At 36.3% G+C, this 16,815-nt stretch overlaps 1 protein-coding gene across 2 annotated transcripts in view; it reads left to right on the top strand.

Annotated features, from left to right (window-relative positions):
* Window positions 1-16,815, top strand: part of LOC138704499 (sphingomyelin phosphodiesterase-like) — a 101,814-nt gene that overhangs the window by 62,020 nt on the left and 22,979 nt on the right. For both annotated transcript variants that reach the window (XM_069832426.1, XM_069832427.1), the window contains 2 exons: window positions 6,200-6,373; window positions 10,970-11,194. In XM_069832426.1, coding sequence (XP_069688527.1) covers window positions 6,200-6,373; window positions 10,970-11,194 — 399 coding nt within the window. The remainder of the gene's footprint in view (window positions 1-6,199; window positions 6,374-10,969; window positions 11,195-16,815) is intronic.

The following is a 16,815-nucleotide window of genomic DNA, read 5'->3' as shown; positions in this document are numbered from 1 at the left end:
ATGAACATAGACGTAGGCCAGTTGTGACTGCAGAACTCAGAGCCCTACACTGTACATACAACTAAGGCCATCTGTCTGGGACAAAGGGAACTAAACTTCAAGGTTTCACGTATTACTTCAACAGACGTCGCGAAATGACTATGGCTGTTAAAGCGACAATAAATAAATGCATATTAAAAATTGTTGGGATAATAAAGGGCTTATCGCAACAGGTGTCGAGTAAATAATAATAAATGTATTGCTAGGACAAAAATACATGTTTTTATATAAAAAAATCTCTCTAGCACTCCCTAAAAAAAAGTAGGCCTACATAGGCCTACTCGTGCTCTGGGGGCAAATCTTTTCAGGATTCTTTATCAAAAATCATAGATCATAAGTACATAAAATAAGATGTTTTATAGTTTCACAAGAATTAATATTAATAATAATAATAATATTAATAATAATAATAATAATAATAATAATAATAATAATATGGAACGCGTGGTAGCATCACATTTAAGAGGTTGCGCTACAATCTGAAAGGTTCCAGGTTCGATTCCCGATGGCGTCATGGATTTTCTTCATTGACTTAGTCCTTGCACTTCTTCTGGAGTTTACTCAGCCTCTAACAGAAATGAGTACGAGGGGTATTTCCTTAGGGATAAAGACGGCACATAGTACTGGCATTCCGTTCTTAATGTCCAGGTCCACTGCAACAGCAGTTCGATGTGGCGATCACCAACTTCGGTTCAGAACATTGTACCTACGAAAGCATGTTCTGGTACACTCACGCACAAAGATTTGAATCTATTGGGCAGCGACAAGAACTGTGCAAGCAGATCTTCTTCTGACTCTACAGGAGTCTCGTAAATACGACTCTTCGTATCTCCCCACAGGAAAAAGTCGAGTGGACTTAAATCCGACGATCGTGGAGGCCAAGCAATTGGGCCACCTTGTCCTATCCCTCTTTCCGCGAAACTTTGGTCAAGATGATATCGCTCTTTGACTCATCACAAGCGGGTGATTTAAACACTTGATTTGAATTTGTTTTTCCGTTTCCGAACATGGATTCCTATTTAAGACGTTATCTACTCAGTCTCTTCTCCAAGCCCTAGAAGTTTGGTATTGAGAATTTCGGAACATTCTATATAGTTATGTCGCTTGAACTCGGAAATAGTTATCTTTTTATTTTTATTTTATTGGGTTATTTAAGACGCTGTATCAACATCTAGGTTATTTAGCGTCTGAATGAAATGAAGGTGATAATGCCGGTGAAATGAGTCCAGTATCCAGCACCGAAAGTTATCCAGCATTTGCTCGTATTGGGTTGAGGGAAAACCCTGGAAAAAAACCTCAACCAGGTAACTTGCCCCGACCGGGATTCGAACCCGGGCCACCTGGTTTCGCAGCCAGACCGTTACTCCACAGGTGTGGACAATATGTGGAAAATCTCTTCCAATGTAACTTAAGCATGATCAGAAACGAGTAAATATTAATAAAACCTTAAAGCTAAGTGTAGTAGCTGAGTATCATGAGTAGCCTAGAAATATATGCATCACCCGATAAGCCATGTATCCCTTCCTGCTCCGTGCTTAAAATAAAAAAGCCATGGCTCGCAGAAAATTCAGTATCTTTGGAAAATTAAATTTATCACATAGGATCTCGAACTGACTTCTTTAACAGGACTGTATTCCTTGGTAAAGGATACAGGGTTAATGATTCGGTACTAAATAACGCAGGCTGCACAATAATGTTAGATCTACGAATAGGGGGGGAAAAAGAAACTAAGTAAAAATAAACCAAATAAGAGTGAAATAAACAACATAAATTTAAATGAAATAAAATTTACTGTAGTTACTGTATATTATGTTATGTGTTTCTATTTTGTTATTTATTTTGTTCATTTTGTGTTATGCTACGTGTTTGGTATTGTGTGTTTTGCGTTGTGTTACGATAATATATCAAAAACAACATTTAGGCCAACTACTGTGTCTTAAGATATAATCAACCAAGAGTTTTATAGAATTCTATTAGACTTGTGGAATTGAATTAAATTTCTGGGAAATGTAAACACTTATTATTTTGTGTATGTTCTTCAGTGAGAGAAGTGAGGAAAAAACCAGAGGCGGTATGCTACCCCAAGATTTTCGCCTGGCATACCTCGATTTAAAAATGGCATACTCTCTCCCTTACAACATACACATACATGATGTATACAATAGTAATATGCGTTACAAGAGCGGTATGTTGAAGTTTTCATGTTCGAGGAAAAGTTTGAAAAAGCGAAACGTAGTTGAGCTTTTTTAATATCCGAGAATTGAAAGAAAACATACCACTCGTGTATCGTACATTATTTTGTACGAAGATCGTTTATTACATACCTGACAGAGGAATTTCTAATTAGTCGCAATGAAATCTCCATCTTGGTTTCTGTTCAATGACGGCAAATTTGCAAAACAAAAATATCTATCTTCAACATTGTTGCTTTAAAATGTTTTCTGTGTTTACTATACTCCAGCAGGCCGTGATATACGTCTGTCTTCCCCCTCCCCCCAGTATATGATGAGTCTGGAATCTTGTTGATTTTTTCACGGCTTCCTTAATGTTACTTGCATCACGAATGCAGTAACTTTAGTGGAGTTGTAGAGTTTACTTAATTTTTGCAAATATTTAAAAACAATAATTAACAGTGCAATTTAGGTGAAATTGCAGTGGTAAGTTTCCAATTTAAAATTATTACTATATTGAACGTTTCTAAAAATAATATGTTAAAAGCCTAAAGCAGTGAAATGAATATGTCACTTAAGCGGTAAGAAGAGGGAAATTGTTATGTGTGTTAGGTTGGGAATATTGAATGTGGAATTTTAGACTTTCCGCGGATTGGTTTTGTGCGGAAACCAAGCAAATACGCACGATCTCGCACAATATTTTTTTTCGTGCAATCAGTAACGCGAATCTTTGGAGCTTACACAACACATTAAATTTCTCAATAGAATAATTTCATATATGTACATCGGTACATCATCATAATAAAATAATTTCAATTATTTACTAGATTATTTTGCAATGTCCATTGAGTCTTATCATTTAAAATGATGTTAAAGCTTCAAAGTGCCAATTATTAATAAAAAGTGCAACAACAACAAAAATGACATAGCCACTAAATTATCAACAATGGTCACTATAAGCTACACACCACAACCTTCTATAATTTAAATACAGACGTGGACAAATTATTAGCAAAATTGAAGATTTTTATTATATATTTTTACAAAATAGGATTCTTTAATTTAGACTACAGTTGACATTTTGTGTATTTCCAAATAATTAGCCAAACTGAAGATTTGTATTGTATATTTTTCAAAATTTAGCTCTTCAATTTGGACTATATTTGATATTTTTGCATATTTGCAAATTATTAGCAAAACTGAAGGTTTTTATTGTATATTTTTACAAAATTCGATTCTTCAATTTGGACTACAGTTGACATTTTGGATATTTCCAAATTATTAGCAAAACTGAAGGTTTTTGTTTTATATTTTTACAAAATTTGGTTCTTCAATGCAGTTGACATTTTTGCTAATTTATAAATTATTAGCTAAATTGAAGATTTTTATTATATATTTTTACAAAACTTGACTCTTTAATTTAAACTACAGTTGACATTTTTGCATATTTCTGTCTACTGTAATGATGGAAATATGCAAAATTATCAACTGTAATTTAAATTGAAAAGTCAAATTTTGTAAACAGAATTATCATAAAAATCGTCAATTTTGTTAATAATTTGTCCACGTCTGTACTACCGTTGTAAGCATTCCAGGAGTTGACTTAAATAAACGTGTCTAAATACACGTTGAATTCAGTTCCAGAAGGCTGTGGTTTAGATTTAAGAAGCAAACAGATAGTAGGCCTACTCTTTTCTGTGAAGAAATGTATAAACAAATTTTTACGGATCACATTTTTTCAGTGACGGTATGTTTTCTGGCCATAGAAATCACTGGCGGTATTCCATACCGGCGCATACCGTCTCACTTCCCTCACTGATGTTCTTGAAGTATTTTGATATTATCTACAAATAGCCTTTATTACTGCAGTTTACCAATACGTTTTTGTAAATTATAGCAATTATAAACTTCATCTTACGATGTTTGGGTGACGTATATACGTCCGTTGATGTGACATATTAATGAATTAAATACTATTATAGTCACAATCATGCCATGGTATGAAAGAAAAATTTCACAACCATATACGTCACCCAAACATCGTAAGATGAAGATTACATTTGTAAAGTTTCTTTCCATCCATAAGCAGTGCTGACTAGATCAGACGCTATGGACAGTACTCTATAACAGAGTCGCCAGTATGAAAGGATAATTCCGAGCCTTTGGCGTGAGACGAACTCGATAGCTCAGTGGTAGAGCGCCTGACCGGAGACCAGGAAGTCGCAGGTTCGATTCCCGCTCGAGGTTGTGAAATTTTTCTTTCATACCATGGCATGATTGTGACTATAAAGGCCTCCCCAAACAGACGCGATACGGAATGCGTTACGATTTCGCGATAACGCAATATCGCACTATCGCGAAGAGGTGCCCAAACTGGCGCGTCCGCGATATACGATATTCTAACGTTCCCAGCCAATCAGAGTATCGTAATGGGTGACCACATAATGCGGATTTTAGTTTTCCAGCCACAGCGCAAAGACCAGTTACCTTCAGCAGGTGTATATCACTTGTGCTCACAGATTGCGATTTCGGATTACTTGTAAACGAACGTGGAATTTTTTTATCGAGTTCGTAAAGGAAAATCCTTGGCATGGAAAAGGAGAAGGAATGGAAGGAGATAGCTACAAAGTTAGATGTAAACAATAAGTGCAATTATTTATTTATAATTTGATGTCATACTGGCTTGTAGACTTACGCGGGGTTTAAGCTAGAAAATAAATAACCGTCGCAAAAATTCACAAATGAAAAAACATTTATTTGTGCAAATTGCAAAATGCTTGTACAATATTATAAATAATTGTGCAGAAATATAAAATTAATAAAGTACCGGTATGTGGAAACAAAAAGTTAAGTAATTTGTTTGTCGGAGTTTTATTACTTTCAATATCTTACCACACTCTAGATACACTTATGTAAGTAAATCATTAGACGTAGGTATGTTTAGAATAAATTACTACCGAATTTACTTCACATTAAAATTCGTTATTTTATGGGTACTCTAAACATTGAAATTCTTTACTAGTAGGCTCTTCAAGGTTAGCAGAGTGCTAAGGTTAGTTGTTGAACTAAGGTATAAAATTAATCTTTTTCTTCCCTTGTGGCATTTGACTCGTGAATCCACAACCTCCTGCAACAAAAAGAGCAAATTAAAAAAAAATAAAGTTTATAATCGGGTAGGCGTACTTGTTATTTATTTCACGTTCTTGGCAAAGAAAAGCTAAATCATCACTTTATACCTTTTTATGTTGTTTATCTTAACCATACATGACTACAATGGACTTACCTGCGCCTGCTTTGCCTGCGACGATTCTCATCCAAGAAAGAGAAGTTCATCTTCCTTTGAAGATGGATCCATAAATGACACACTTCAACCCAGCATCAAAATAAACGCGTGGCGTTCTCGCGATCTACATCTCCGGGAGAATAGAACGCAGAATCGTCGCGTTCTACTTGCTGCGATAATAACGCATATTGCGATAATCGCGTGTGTGTGAACACAATCATTGAACGCAATGAAAACATTTATCGCAAAATCGTAACGCTATCGTAACGCATTCCGTATCGCGTCTGTTTGGAGGCCTTAATAGTATTTAATTCATTATAGCAATTATGTTTACGCAGAGCTGCACGCATTGTATTCTTCACCTGACATAATTAGGAACATAAAATCCAGACGTTTGAGATGGGCAGGACATGTAGCACGTATGGGCGAATCCAGAAATGCATATAGAGTGTTAGTTGGGAGGCCGGAGGAGAAAAAAGACCTTTGGGAAGGCCGAGACGTAGATGGGAAGATAATATTAAAATGGATTTGAGAGAGGTGGGATATGATGGTAAAGACTGGATTAATCTTGCTCAGGATAGGGACCAATGGCGGGCTTATGCGAGGGCGGCAATGAACCTCCGGGTTCCTTAAAGCCAGTAAGTAAGTAAGCAATTATGTTTTCATACGCATCCTGACGTGTTTATTTTGTTTGTTTCTACTACAGGATACTTTCCTGTACATACTTAACAACACAACTGGCCTAACTCCGAATCGAATCTGTGGCATAGTACTCCAAGACCGTGGATGTTCAGCAGACGATGATAGTCTTGAATGGACTCTGGACATAGATCTTGGGTCTAAACCAACAGCAGTGGAAGTTAGCAATGAGAATAAAAATGTATGAGAAATTCAACAACAGTATATTATATTATATATTCTTAAATTAATTTTGTTAAAAGTATATTACAGATACTATTTCATAAGTAATGTCGGTTGGAGCAAAATTTTAGCTGAAGCGTGTTGTGACAAGAAATTCATATAATCTTTAAAGAAAAGGTAATTGAATTCTATGGTAAGTGAGTCAAAAATCTGTGTATAGTACCTGTGATATATGTATTTAGAAAAATATTTGAGTATTCATATTTTTAAATGTGTCCTGAGAAAAAAATTAAGAATATTTACTTGCTCAAGACATAATTTTTAAGTTCTTTGTGCCTATTGGATAGATATTATTTCCTATTTCAAAAGTTACTCGAATATAAAAAAATCCGACACGTATTTAATTAAGGGGACACGCTACTGAGATTTCTAATCTCCACAATTTTGATTGTAAGTTTTTGAAATTTTAAAATCAAATAGATGTTGATGAGTTACATGTGCACAATTATTTTCAAAATTTTATGTTGAAAAATATACTCGGAAAAAAATAGAATATAAAAAAGTGTTTATAATTTTAGTAAACAAATATCTGGGTCTCATATAAAGATAATTTGTTTCTTAAACTTTTAAAATGATGCTAAGACTACCTACAATGAAATGGTGCATGGGTTTGTTCCTAGTCAATACAGTTCATCAGTAAAAAAAAAAAATTAACTTTTAACATTGACCAAAATTGACGAAAACTCAGTAGCGTGTCCCCTTAACCATACTTTATAGAGGGTGCAGAAAATAATTCAGCTTGATAGCTTTAAAATTTTAGGACTCTTTAGATATAAAATTCAAATATTATGAAGTCATTATTGACAGTTCCGTTTGCAATAGGATTCTGAAACTTTAGTAGCACATAGATTAGGGTCTATATATTTTTGAATTATTATTTGCAGTGAGACGGAAAAAATATTTTTGACCAGAAATGATAGAAATTTCACCCGTTTCTCTCTTTAATGGTAATCCAAAGTATCTTGGATGATTGCGTAAGTAGAGAAAATCGACACATCGAGTGCTTTGGCGACATCTCGCAACTTAGACCTTATCTTGTTTTATAGTTTCATTCATCTGTTAGTTTTAATTTTATTATTGTTAGTCGTGAGATGACAGACTCAAAATTCAAGTTTCTCTTAGTTCTTCAGCAAATATTCTCCATCATTCCCGAACCATCTGAACTACTATCACATCATTTAAAATTATTTCTACAAGTCTACCATAAATGCCACTTCCCAGTAAACATATATAACTGGGAAGTTTAGTCATGAGCAGGGAACGGATTTATATGGACTAAAAATATATGAAATATGTAAATATATATGTAGTTATTTTTACCAAAATATGGAATTAAATATGGATTTTTACCAAAATATGGAATTAAATATGGACTTAAAATTATAAAAAAATGACTATGTACGTTAAATATTGGTACATTTTAATCAAACTAAACAAAAAATATAATGGACGTACCTTATCTTCCAATGTAGTTTCAACAAAACACAATTTTTATTGTCTGTTACCATAACAATAGGTTACAAACATTTCTTTCAAGTGCTGAAAAGTGAATCTTCTTCTATTGTCTCTGAGGATAGATTTATACTGACTAAAAGAGCGTTCGACGTCACAAGAAGTAACTGGTACATAATTCAATTTCACAATGTCTGCTGGGGATAAGTCCAAGTTAATCTTCACTGTTGATTCACCACTCATCACAGCAACAACCTTTTGTAGTTCTTCATATCCAGGGTTTTTTGAAAGTACAGTGTCCACCTTAGCTCTTACTGCATCTGCAACTTTACCTCTACCACGATTCAGTTGTTCCACAGTACTATTTATAATTTCAAAACTTTCAGATAGTGAAAGGTGCCTATTTTGGAGACTTTTGAGCGTTTTTATGATGCATGAAAATGTATGCTGAATGTGAGCTAAGTCATTCTTCACACTTATGTCTTCGCAGTATCAATTGAGACTGCATCTTCAGAGTCCAATGCAAGGAGAACATTGTTAATAGAGTCTATATGTTCGGCATAATATTCAACTGCTTCTAGCCATGTACCCCATCTAGTTAAAATTGGCTTTGGTGGCAATGGAATTTCAGGGTACATTTCTTTCAACACGTTAACTCTACTGGGAGCTTTGAGAAATACTTTTTTCACTGATGAAATCAACAAATCTACTTTAGGGAAATTGTCTCTGACCACTTCTGCCACACGATGAAATGCATGCGCCACACAAGTAAAATGAGTCAATTTAGGATATACAACAGATAATGCTTGTCCAGCTTTGACCATATAAGGGGCAGCATCGCTAATAAAGAATAACACATTATCGTACATAATACCCTTTGGCCACAGGATACCCATAGCTTCGTTGAACAGTTTAACTATAGTTTTGTTATTGCACTTTTCTAGAACATCACAATGTAAAAGAATTCGTTCAGAATATTGTTCACTTAACAAACCGATAACTACATTACCAACAAGTCTACCTTCTTTGTCGGGAGTCTCATCAATGGAAACCCAAATTGAACTATCTTTAATTTCATCTCTTATCTTCTGTATTGTCTCATCGTAGATGGATGGAGCATACGTCTTCCTAAGTGTTGACTCATCCGGGATTGTATGTTGAGTATATTTTTCAAGGAATTCCCTGAAGACCTTATTCTTTAGTTTGTAGAGAGGAATATCAGCAGAGATGAGAGAACGGCACAGGTCGATGTTAAACTCAGATCTTACATTCGATGTTGTTGGTTGTGTTAAAAACAATTGTCTCTGCTTGGAATTTAGTTGTTTGTTGGCCTGATGTTTACTAGTTGTAATGTGTTGTTGCACCAGGAACTTTTGTGTAGATGATACTGCACACTGACACAAATTACAAAATAATATTTTATTGTCAGTTGATAAACCATCTTCTTTAAATTCTGAAATGTAACTTGTTAGTTTTGATTTTAAATTGACTGAATGACGTACTTTTGGCATATTTACCGTCTTTATAGTATGATTTACAAAACTGAACCTATGTGTACTCTGACTGGCATTTAACTGTTGAGCTGCACAACTGAAGTCTGTTAAAAATTTTAAATTAAATTAATACAGTTTTGTAACTTACTTTCCCATTGTTGATAGGACTGCTAATTTTCAAATAACTCTGATGTTAAAGGGATTACTGAACATGTGTTTAAATCTCTATTGTTGAAATGTATTTTTAAAAGTTAATGGAATTTTGTTTTGTTTTATTGTTAAACCTAATATAATATGGACTGTTTTATATGAAATATGGAAAATATATGGAAATTAACGAAAATATGTACTAAACTCTAAAATATGGAAAAATATGGAAAATAAAAGTAGGATTTTTCAACCCTACACATTGTGAAACATAAAGATAATGCAAAATATAAATTATATTAGCTTTATAAGTAAATATGTATTTACATATAAATCCTTTCCCTGGTCATGAGTCAGACACGCGCAGAGGGTAAGACACTTTCTCCCTTCCGCCGACCGCTACAGAGGAGATGATGTCATCATGGTCTACTGCGCGTATCAATGTTTGGCTCATGTCTTACCTTCCCAGCTGTGCCTTTTTGCCCTCACTTCATTGTTAGACAACGTCTCTAACCACGAAAGCGTGTTTCAGATAGAGTAATGGGGTGGTCTCAATTCACAGTGCATATTCTTTAAGATGTCATTGCGCATGTGCAAGAGTTTAGACCAGATCATTGATAATTTTATTAGCATGTGTAGAGTAAGACAAAGGCTTTTAGTATAAAATTTGAAACTGTTAATTAAACCTGTCTCAATTTACCACATTTACTAAACTTACCGTTACTTATCGAACATCCCTCAAAAGTATATATACTCGTACATAAATTTAGGCATTCTCTGGAACAACAACTTAACTAACGTTACGTCGTTTTTCCGTTTGCAGCATAATCCTTAATAACACATCTCCCTCATGACAAAATATTATTTCCCTCCAACAAACACAGCGTCCTATAGAAACATTTGACTGCCGTTCTGCGAAATTCTGTCATACCAGATCTAAAATGTTCGTTCCATTCATTCATTCATTTATTATATTCCATAGATCTTACATGAGCAATGAAGCTTTAAGATGTGGAACAAGTCAAAATTTTACAATATTACAATTACAATTTTTACAATATTTTACAATTTTTACAGTTCTACAATTTAGTATTTTTCTACAATTTTGTGCAATTTTTTATAATATTTTGGCGAGATGTAGTGAGATGAGGTGAGGTCCGAGGATTCGCCAAAAGATTACCCGGCATTTGCCTTTTGGTTGGGGAAAACCTCAGAAAAACCTAACCAGGTAATCAAATCAAAGGGGTGAAATGAAGTGATGCCGAGAACTCGCCATAGACCATCCGGCTTCAGTCTCACGGCTCTGTATCTCAAATTAAAGACTTTTTAGTTAAGTTCTTGTTCCAGAAAACGCATCAATTGGTTTATCCTGCTAGCGGTTGATGCAAAAGTGGCATATAAGTATCATATTCAACATGCATGTTTCTTATAATAGCTAATGAATTGTGAAATATTTTTTCCAGACTTCTGACGCTCTAACTATTGTTCACATATCAGACATCCACTATGATCCAACTTACTCACCAAATGGAAATGCAGTCTGTGGTGAACCATTGTGTTGTAGGAAGTCTCAAAGTAAACAAGGCAGCTCTGACCCACCAGCTGGTTTCTGGGGTGATTATAGAGACTGTGATATACCATGGCATACAGTCAGTAACACACTACAACAAATTAAGGAAACTCATAAGGTACGTAGCCTATGATTCTACTTTTTTTTCTGTTTTAAAAAATTACTTTTGTCGAGTTAGTCCAACTATTTTTACCACTTCAAGACCTCATCTTTACAAGTAAACAAGTGAATGTACGAATAATTCAAAATACGGAGTACTGCATATAAACCTTACGATTTAAGCAGTTATCACTTCTTTGCGAAAGTCTGTGTAAACTTGGAATTCAATTTTATTACCGTATAGACTCTGAAAATAATCAAGATACAGTATGTGGGCATGGCTGAAATTATCACACAATATAATCCCCTGTCGTATATTATTGAAAAGTGTAAATAGTGTCGTGAACAATGTCATCATTTCATTAAAACTTGCTGGATTACAAATTCGTTGATTGAAATGCAAAGGGTATTTCGGAAAGAATATGATGTGCATTATGTTCCAAGCGGATCGACAACATTGCCACTAGTAAAAATCCTGGAGTAACAACCGGGTGTCTGTTCAGCGAAAATGATAAATATATATCTGCATTATCTGAAAATCGTGCAAACATACAGCCTAAACAGCATTATTCAGAATTAAAGCATAGAAGAAATACATTCAATAAAATTTTCTGTTGACAGTTTTAGCTATTTTTACTCACACGTGTCTTATTAAGTGGTTACGCAATATATACATTTGCGTATTTCTCATGAAAATTTACTCAACAAATCACAAAAAGATATACAGATATATTTATTAAACAAAATGGGGATAGTATTGCAGTGCAAGGAAAAATAAAGAGATTACTTAGAATTTTATTTTCCAGACCAAGTTATAATTGCAAGTATCAAAGTGAAAGACTCCGTTCGTTGGGGCGTGTGTTAAGGAGAGAAGATGCTTCCTTATTTAAAGCTATATGGCAGAAAAACCCCAGTGGATGTAGATACCGTATTCGACAGACCTAAATTGAGATGGAAAGATAGTGTTCGCTTGGGCCTAGACAGCGTAGGAGGAACTTAAGATAAAGAACGCAACAGAAAAGAGGAAGATTGTGAAAGAAGCCAAAAACCTCCTGCGGTTTGAAGCGCAGCTAAAGTATCAACTACTAGATTATTTAGTGACGATGGAATTGGTATTCGGCGAGATGAGGCCGACGGCCGAGGAGGCCGTCATAAATTAATTGCCTGGGAAAAACGTAATACGGCGAACGCAAAGCTCCGCCCACGTCCCCTTTCCACTTTTCCCCTACAAGCTCACCACACACCCTAGCGGGAAAGAGTGGAAATAGGGGTTTAGGGTGGGGTGACATCTAGTGTAGGGAAGTGGAACAAAAAGAGTAACGACATCTACTAAGCAAAAGAGGAACTTCGTCCTGTCAGTCTCTCTCTCTCTCTCTCCTTTCTCTCTCCAGCCTCTCCTCTGTTCTTGCTTCATGTCTCTCTCTCTCTTTTTTTTTCTTACGACTTCGCAGGAGGGGAGATGCGATCCGAGAAAGTTCGTAACTAAACCTAAACGCACGCTTTTTGATCACGCTTTAGACCTCTCGGCTACCGAGGCGAGTTGGGGAAGAAGGGAAAATGCATCTATTTATGGTTAAGGGAACTGCCATAACGTATTGTAGAAGGGGACAATGACCGAATAGCGTGGGTAGAAACTGGTGGGCTTGTGAATGTCGCTTGGTAGGGGTTGACTACGGGGGTGGCATAAGTGTTAACGCGCGGAGCTTCATTGTGTCCGTGTCCAACTTCGTGTACAGACGTAACCACGTGTAGTGATGATCCGTACCGAAGACGTACTTCTTCCTGAAAATGTCCAGGGAGAATTTGAAGGCGGATACGGTAAGGTACTATGAGGAGCATGGACTACTTGCTAGCCATTACGAGTGTCCAACCTGTGGGAAAAAAAGACTATTGTGTTACTTCGAGGATGTGCAAAGTTAACAGGTGAGTGTTGTTTAATGAAAACCACATTACATTGTGTTGTGTTGTGTCAGTACATGTTGTGGACAGTTGTCTAATGCGTATTGCATTGTGGTTGTGGACAGTTGTCTAATGCGTATTGTCTAATGCATATTACAATGTGGTAGGCAAACCACATTACATTGTGTTGTGTTGTGTTGTGTCAGTACATGTTGTGGACAGTTGTCTAATGCGTATTGCATTGTGGTTGTGGACAGTTGTCTAATGCGTATTGTCTAATGCATATTACAATGTGGTAGGCAAACCACATTACATTGTGTTGTGTTGTGTTGTGTCAGTACATGTTGTGGACAGTTGTCTAATGCGTATTGTCTAATGCGTATTGCATTGTGGTTGTGGACAGTTGTCTAATGCGTATTACAATGTGGTAGGCAGTGATCCATCGAAGCGGGACAGATAGTAGAGAGAGACAGTAGAGAGAGAGAGCATGCGAGCGAGGTGCCGAGCGGCGCGGGTGGGGATAACTTCCCCTACTGGCGTTCGCCGTAATACGTTTTTGCCAATTGCCTCATAGCCTTTATAATTGGAAAAAAAAAAACCTCGGAAAAACGAACGAGGTAAATCAGCCTAAACGGAAATCGAACTCACGCCAAAGCGAAGCTCCGAATCAGCAAACACGCTTACGGATTAACTACGCCGATGGAAACTTCGATTATCCCCGTCATTTCTGTTAATCGTTGTTCTCTATTCAGTACCATGTACTGTACATTTCTCCTGGATGACTAATATTCGCATAATCTCAGGCGTCCAGACGCGTCTGATTAAAGAAGGAAGATTATAAAACAATAAGGGCCGTATTCATAGATATTTTTAGCGCGGACTTCCAGTGTATGATCAGCGTTTTTCGTATTCATAAACCAGTGTTAGCGATAGGATACGATTTGGATTCTGTACTAGTAACCAGTGGATAGCCGGGGCTAGCTTAGTACGCTCGTAGCGCGTGCTGCGAAATGTCTATGAATACGGCCCTAAAAGTCTTATTAGAAGAAGCAAGATGATCCAGTCACTTCAGAACCCTAGACATAAATTAAAAAAAACACACACACACAGACGTCATTTATTTCACGGACTTCCATTTCTTTGAAATCACAAGGAACTCGCTGATCTTCCGATGAACTGTAGGCTACCCCATGTTTCATGTATTTTACTTCTACCCTGTATACTATACCGATGATTTTCTCGTATATTTTCAAACAGAATCATCACAAAGTAATCCATGACGCTTAACTACGTGAGGAAGCACACTTTTCTTCGGTCCAGGGTAAATGTATTTGTGTACTTATTTACAAAAAAAAAAAAAAAGCGTATATGCGAGGTATACCAGAAACCTGAACTAACCAAACCTAATCAGCCACTGATTCTAGACTTTACGAAAACTCTCTATCGAAAAACGTATCTGTGCAAGGCATACCAAATGCCTGAATAAACAAAACTAAGCATGTCTCACTGATCCTCAATCTTAAGGCTAATTCACACGGGGATAGTTTACAGGAGTCAAGTGCTTGGAGCAAGTCGACTTTCCTTCAACTTTCCCCGTGTGATATGGTCGAGACAGTCAAGTCGTGACTTGGCGGTCAAGCAGAATTTGAGTTGACGATCCGTCAACTTTTGTGTCCACTTTCCCGTCACGGACCAACTTGACTCCACCACTTCCCGCGTGTGAATGCGAACTTGTAGTAACTTGGTAAGTAGAAAGTTTGTAGTTTTAGGCCTATTGTCGAAGTAAATTAATAATTATTAATAATGAGCGCTCCTAAGTGGAATTCCAACGATATCATAAAGTTTTTGGAAGTGTATGAGAAGTATGAACTTCTATAGAATATACATGATAAAGAATACCTCAATAAAAACAAGCGGGAATTATTATTCCAGAAACTAGTCAGTGAACTCATGAAACAAGGTTTCGAAAACATAGACGTAGAAGTGGTTCAAAAAAAAATTAAAAACCCTTAAAACAGGACTCATTCTGAGATGCTTCCCGTATTCTGCAGGACCTTCTTCAGCTAATTCTTTCAACAAGGTATTACAGTTTCACCAAACTAAAAATGCCAGTTCACTATTGATTTTTATTAACTATAACAGGATACAAGAATTCAAACTCCACTACGAATACAACATTCAGCGCGCGCTTTTTTTCAAGCATGGTTTCAAGTTTAATGTCTCCGTGTGATCACAAATATAGCATCAAGTTTAGAGGCTTCAAGCACTTGACTCCTGTAAACTATCCCCTTGTGACTCGGGTTTTACGAAAAAAAAAAAAAAAACAAATGAAACGTCAGTCCCGTGTGTGGTGCATAGCGAGATCGAGTTTCAATGGGTTTCATATTAATAAAGCATAAATGCAGCTTCGTAAACTGAATATTAAAATAAACCAACAATAATAAAAGTCAACCATTTGGGGGACAACGATATGTGTCAGAGGAAGATTTTTTTTTAAAACATGGTTTATTTAACGACGCTCGCAACTGCAGAGGTTATGTCAGAGTCGTCGGTGTGCCGGAATTTTTGTCCCGCAGGAGTTCTTTTACATGCCAGTAAATCTACTGACATGAGTCTGTCGCATTTAAACACACTTAAATGTCATCGACCTCGGCCGGGATCGAACCCGCAACCTCGAGCACAGAAGCCCAGCTACCGAGGGCGATGTCAGAGGAAGAAGAATATTGTTTGTATATAGTAATATGTAGCTAATCGGCGATGTATGCAATGAAGGGGGAAAGGAATTGGCCACCCAACCCCATTGTCTCCTGGCCTAGTTGCCTCATGGGTGGTGCCATGTTGGTGTCGCGTGTGAGGTTCAGACCTGTCTTCAGACAGTTGACTGAACATCATCATTTGGGAAGACAATATAAAAACGCTGTAACATGAGATCAGTTATTATTTTTATTTTTAAGTAATCTGTAATAAATAATAAATTCCAGATTGATGGGAGTTTTGACCACCTCACGTGCCCACCATTGTGTATTGTGTACGCCTACACAACACAATTCACACCGTCAGGCTAATCCCTTCAATGAGTGATCTTACATCTCAGAGTAATCTTTTCAAAAGCTGAGAGAATTTTTCCTTGAGATCATCAATATCCCCGGGTTGCTGTGCATGAATATCTTTCTTTACAAAACTTCAAACAAAGAGATTGGGCAGTGTCAGGTCTGGAGAACTTGAAGGCCATGTAATTGCCTCACTAGAACAGCACCAGTTGAAGTTAAATATTATTTTAAAAATCACGAAGTTCTTTTCACCTGTGAAGCAATCACTGTTGCCAACATATCATTCTACAATCTCGCTAACTTATAAACAAAAAGTAGCTAAATCTCTCCAAAGTTTGTTAAAAAAATCCCCAGAAATGTCGCTAAAAATTAATAATAAATATCACTAAATAAAAATAAGAGAAACATACATATGCGGAGAAAAATATAAATTCCTCGTCGTCACCCTCTTCTGCGGAGTCTGGTTGTGTTGTTGACGGCTGTGATGTTGAGGTGGAAGGAGTGGGAACAGCTGATTGTGAATACACTGCACTTGATCCAATCATTGACCAGTGGCGTAGCATGAAATTTTGAGCCGGGGAAGCTAACTCAAGTTGTCTTTCATGCAATATGAGAAAATGTATTACAAAAATACAGTCTTAAAATAAATAGTAGTCAATTTCAAATCAGCAGTCGAAGATTGGTTGGAACA

The sequence above is a fragment of the Periplaneta americana genome, chromosome 8 (genome assembly GCF_040183065.1).
Source record: "Periplaneta americana isolate PAMFEO1 chromosome 8, P.americana_PAMFEO1_priV1, whole genome shotgun sequence".
NCBI lineage: Eukaryota > Metazoa > Arthropoda > Insecta > Blattodea > Blattidae > Periplaneta > Periplaneta americana.
This window is presented reverse-complemented; position numbering and strand designations above follow the sequence as displayed.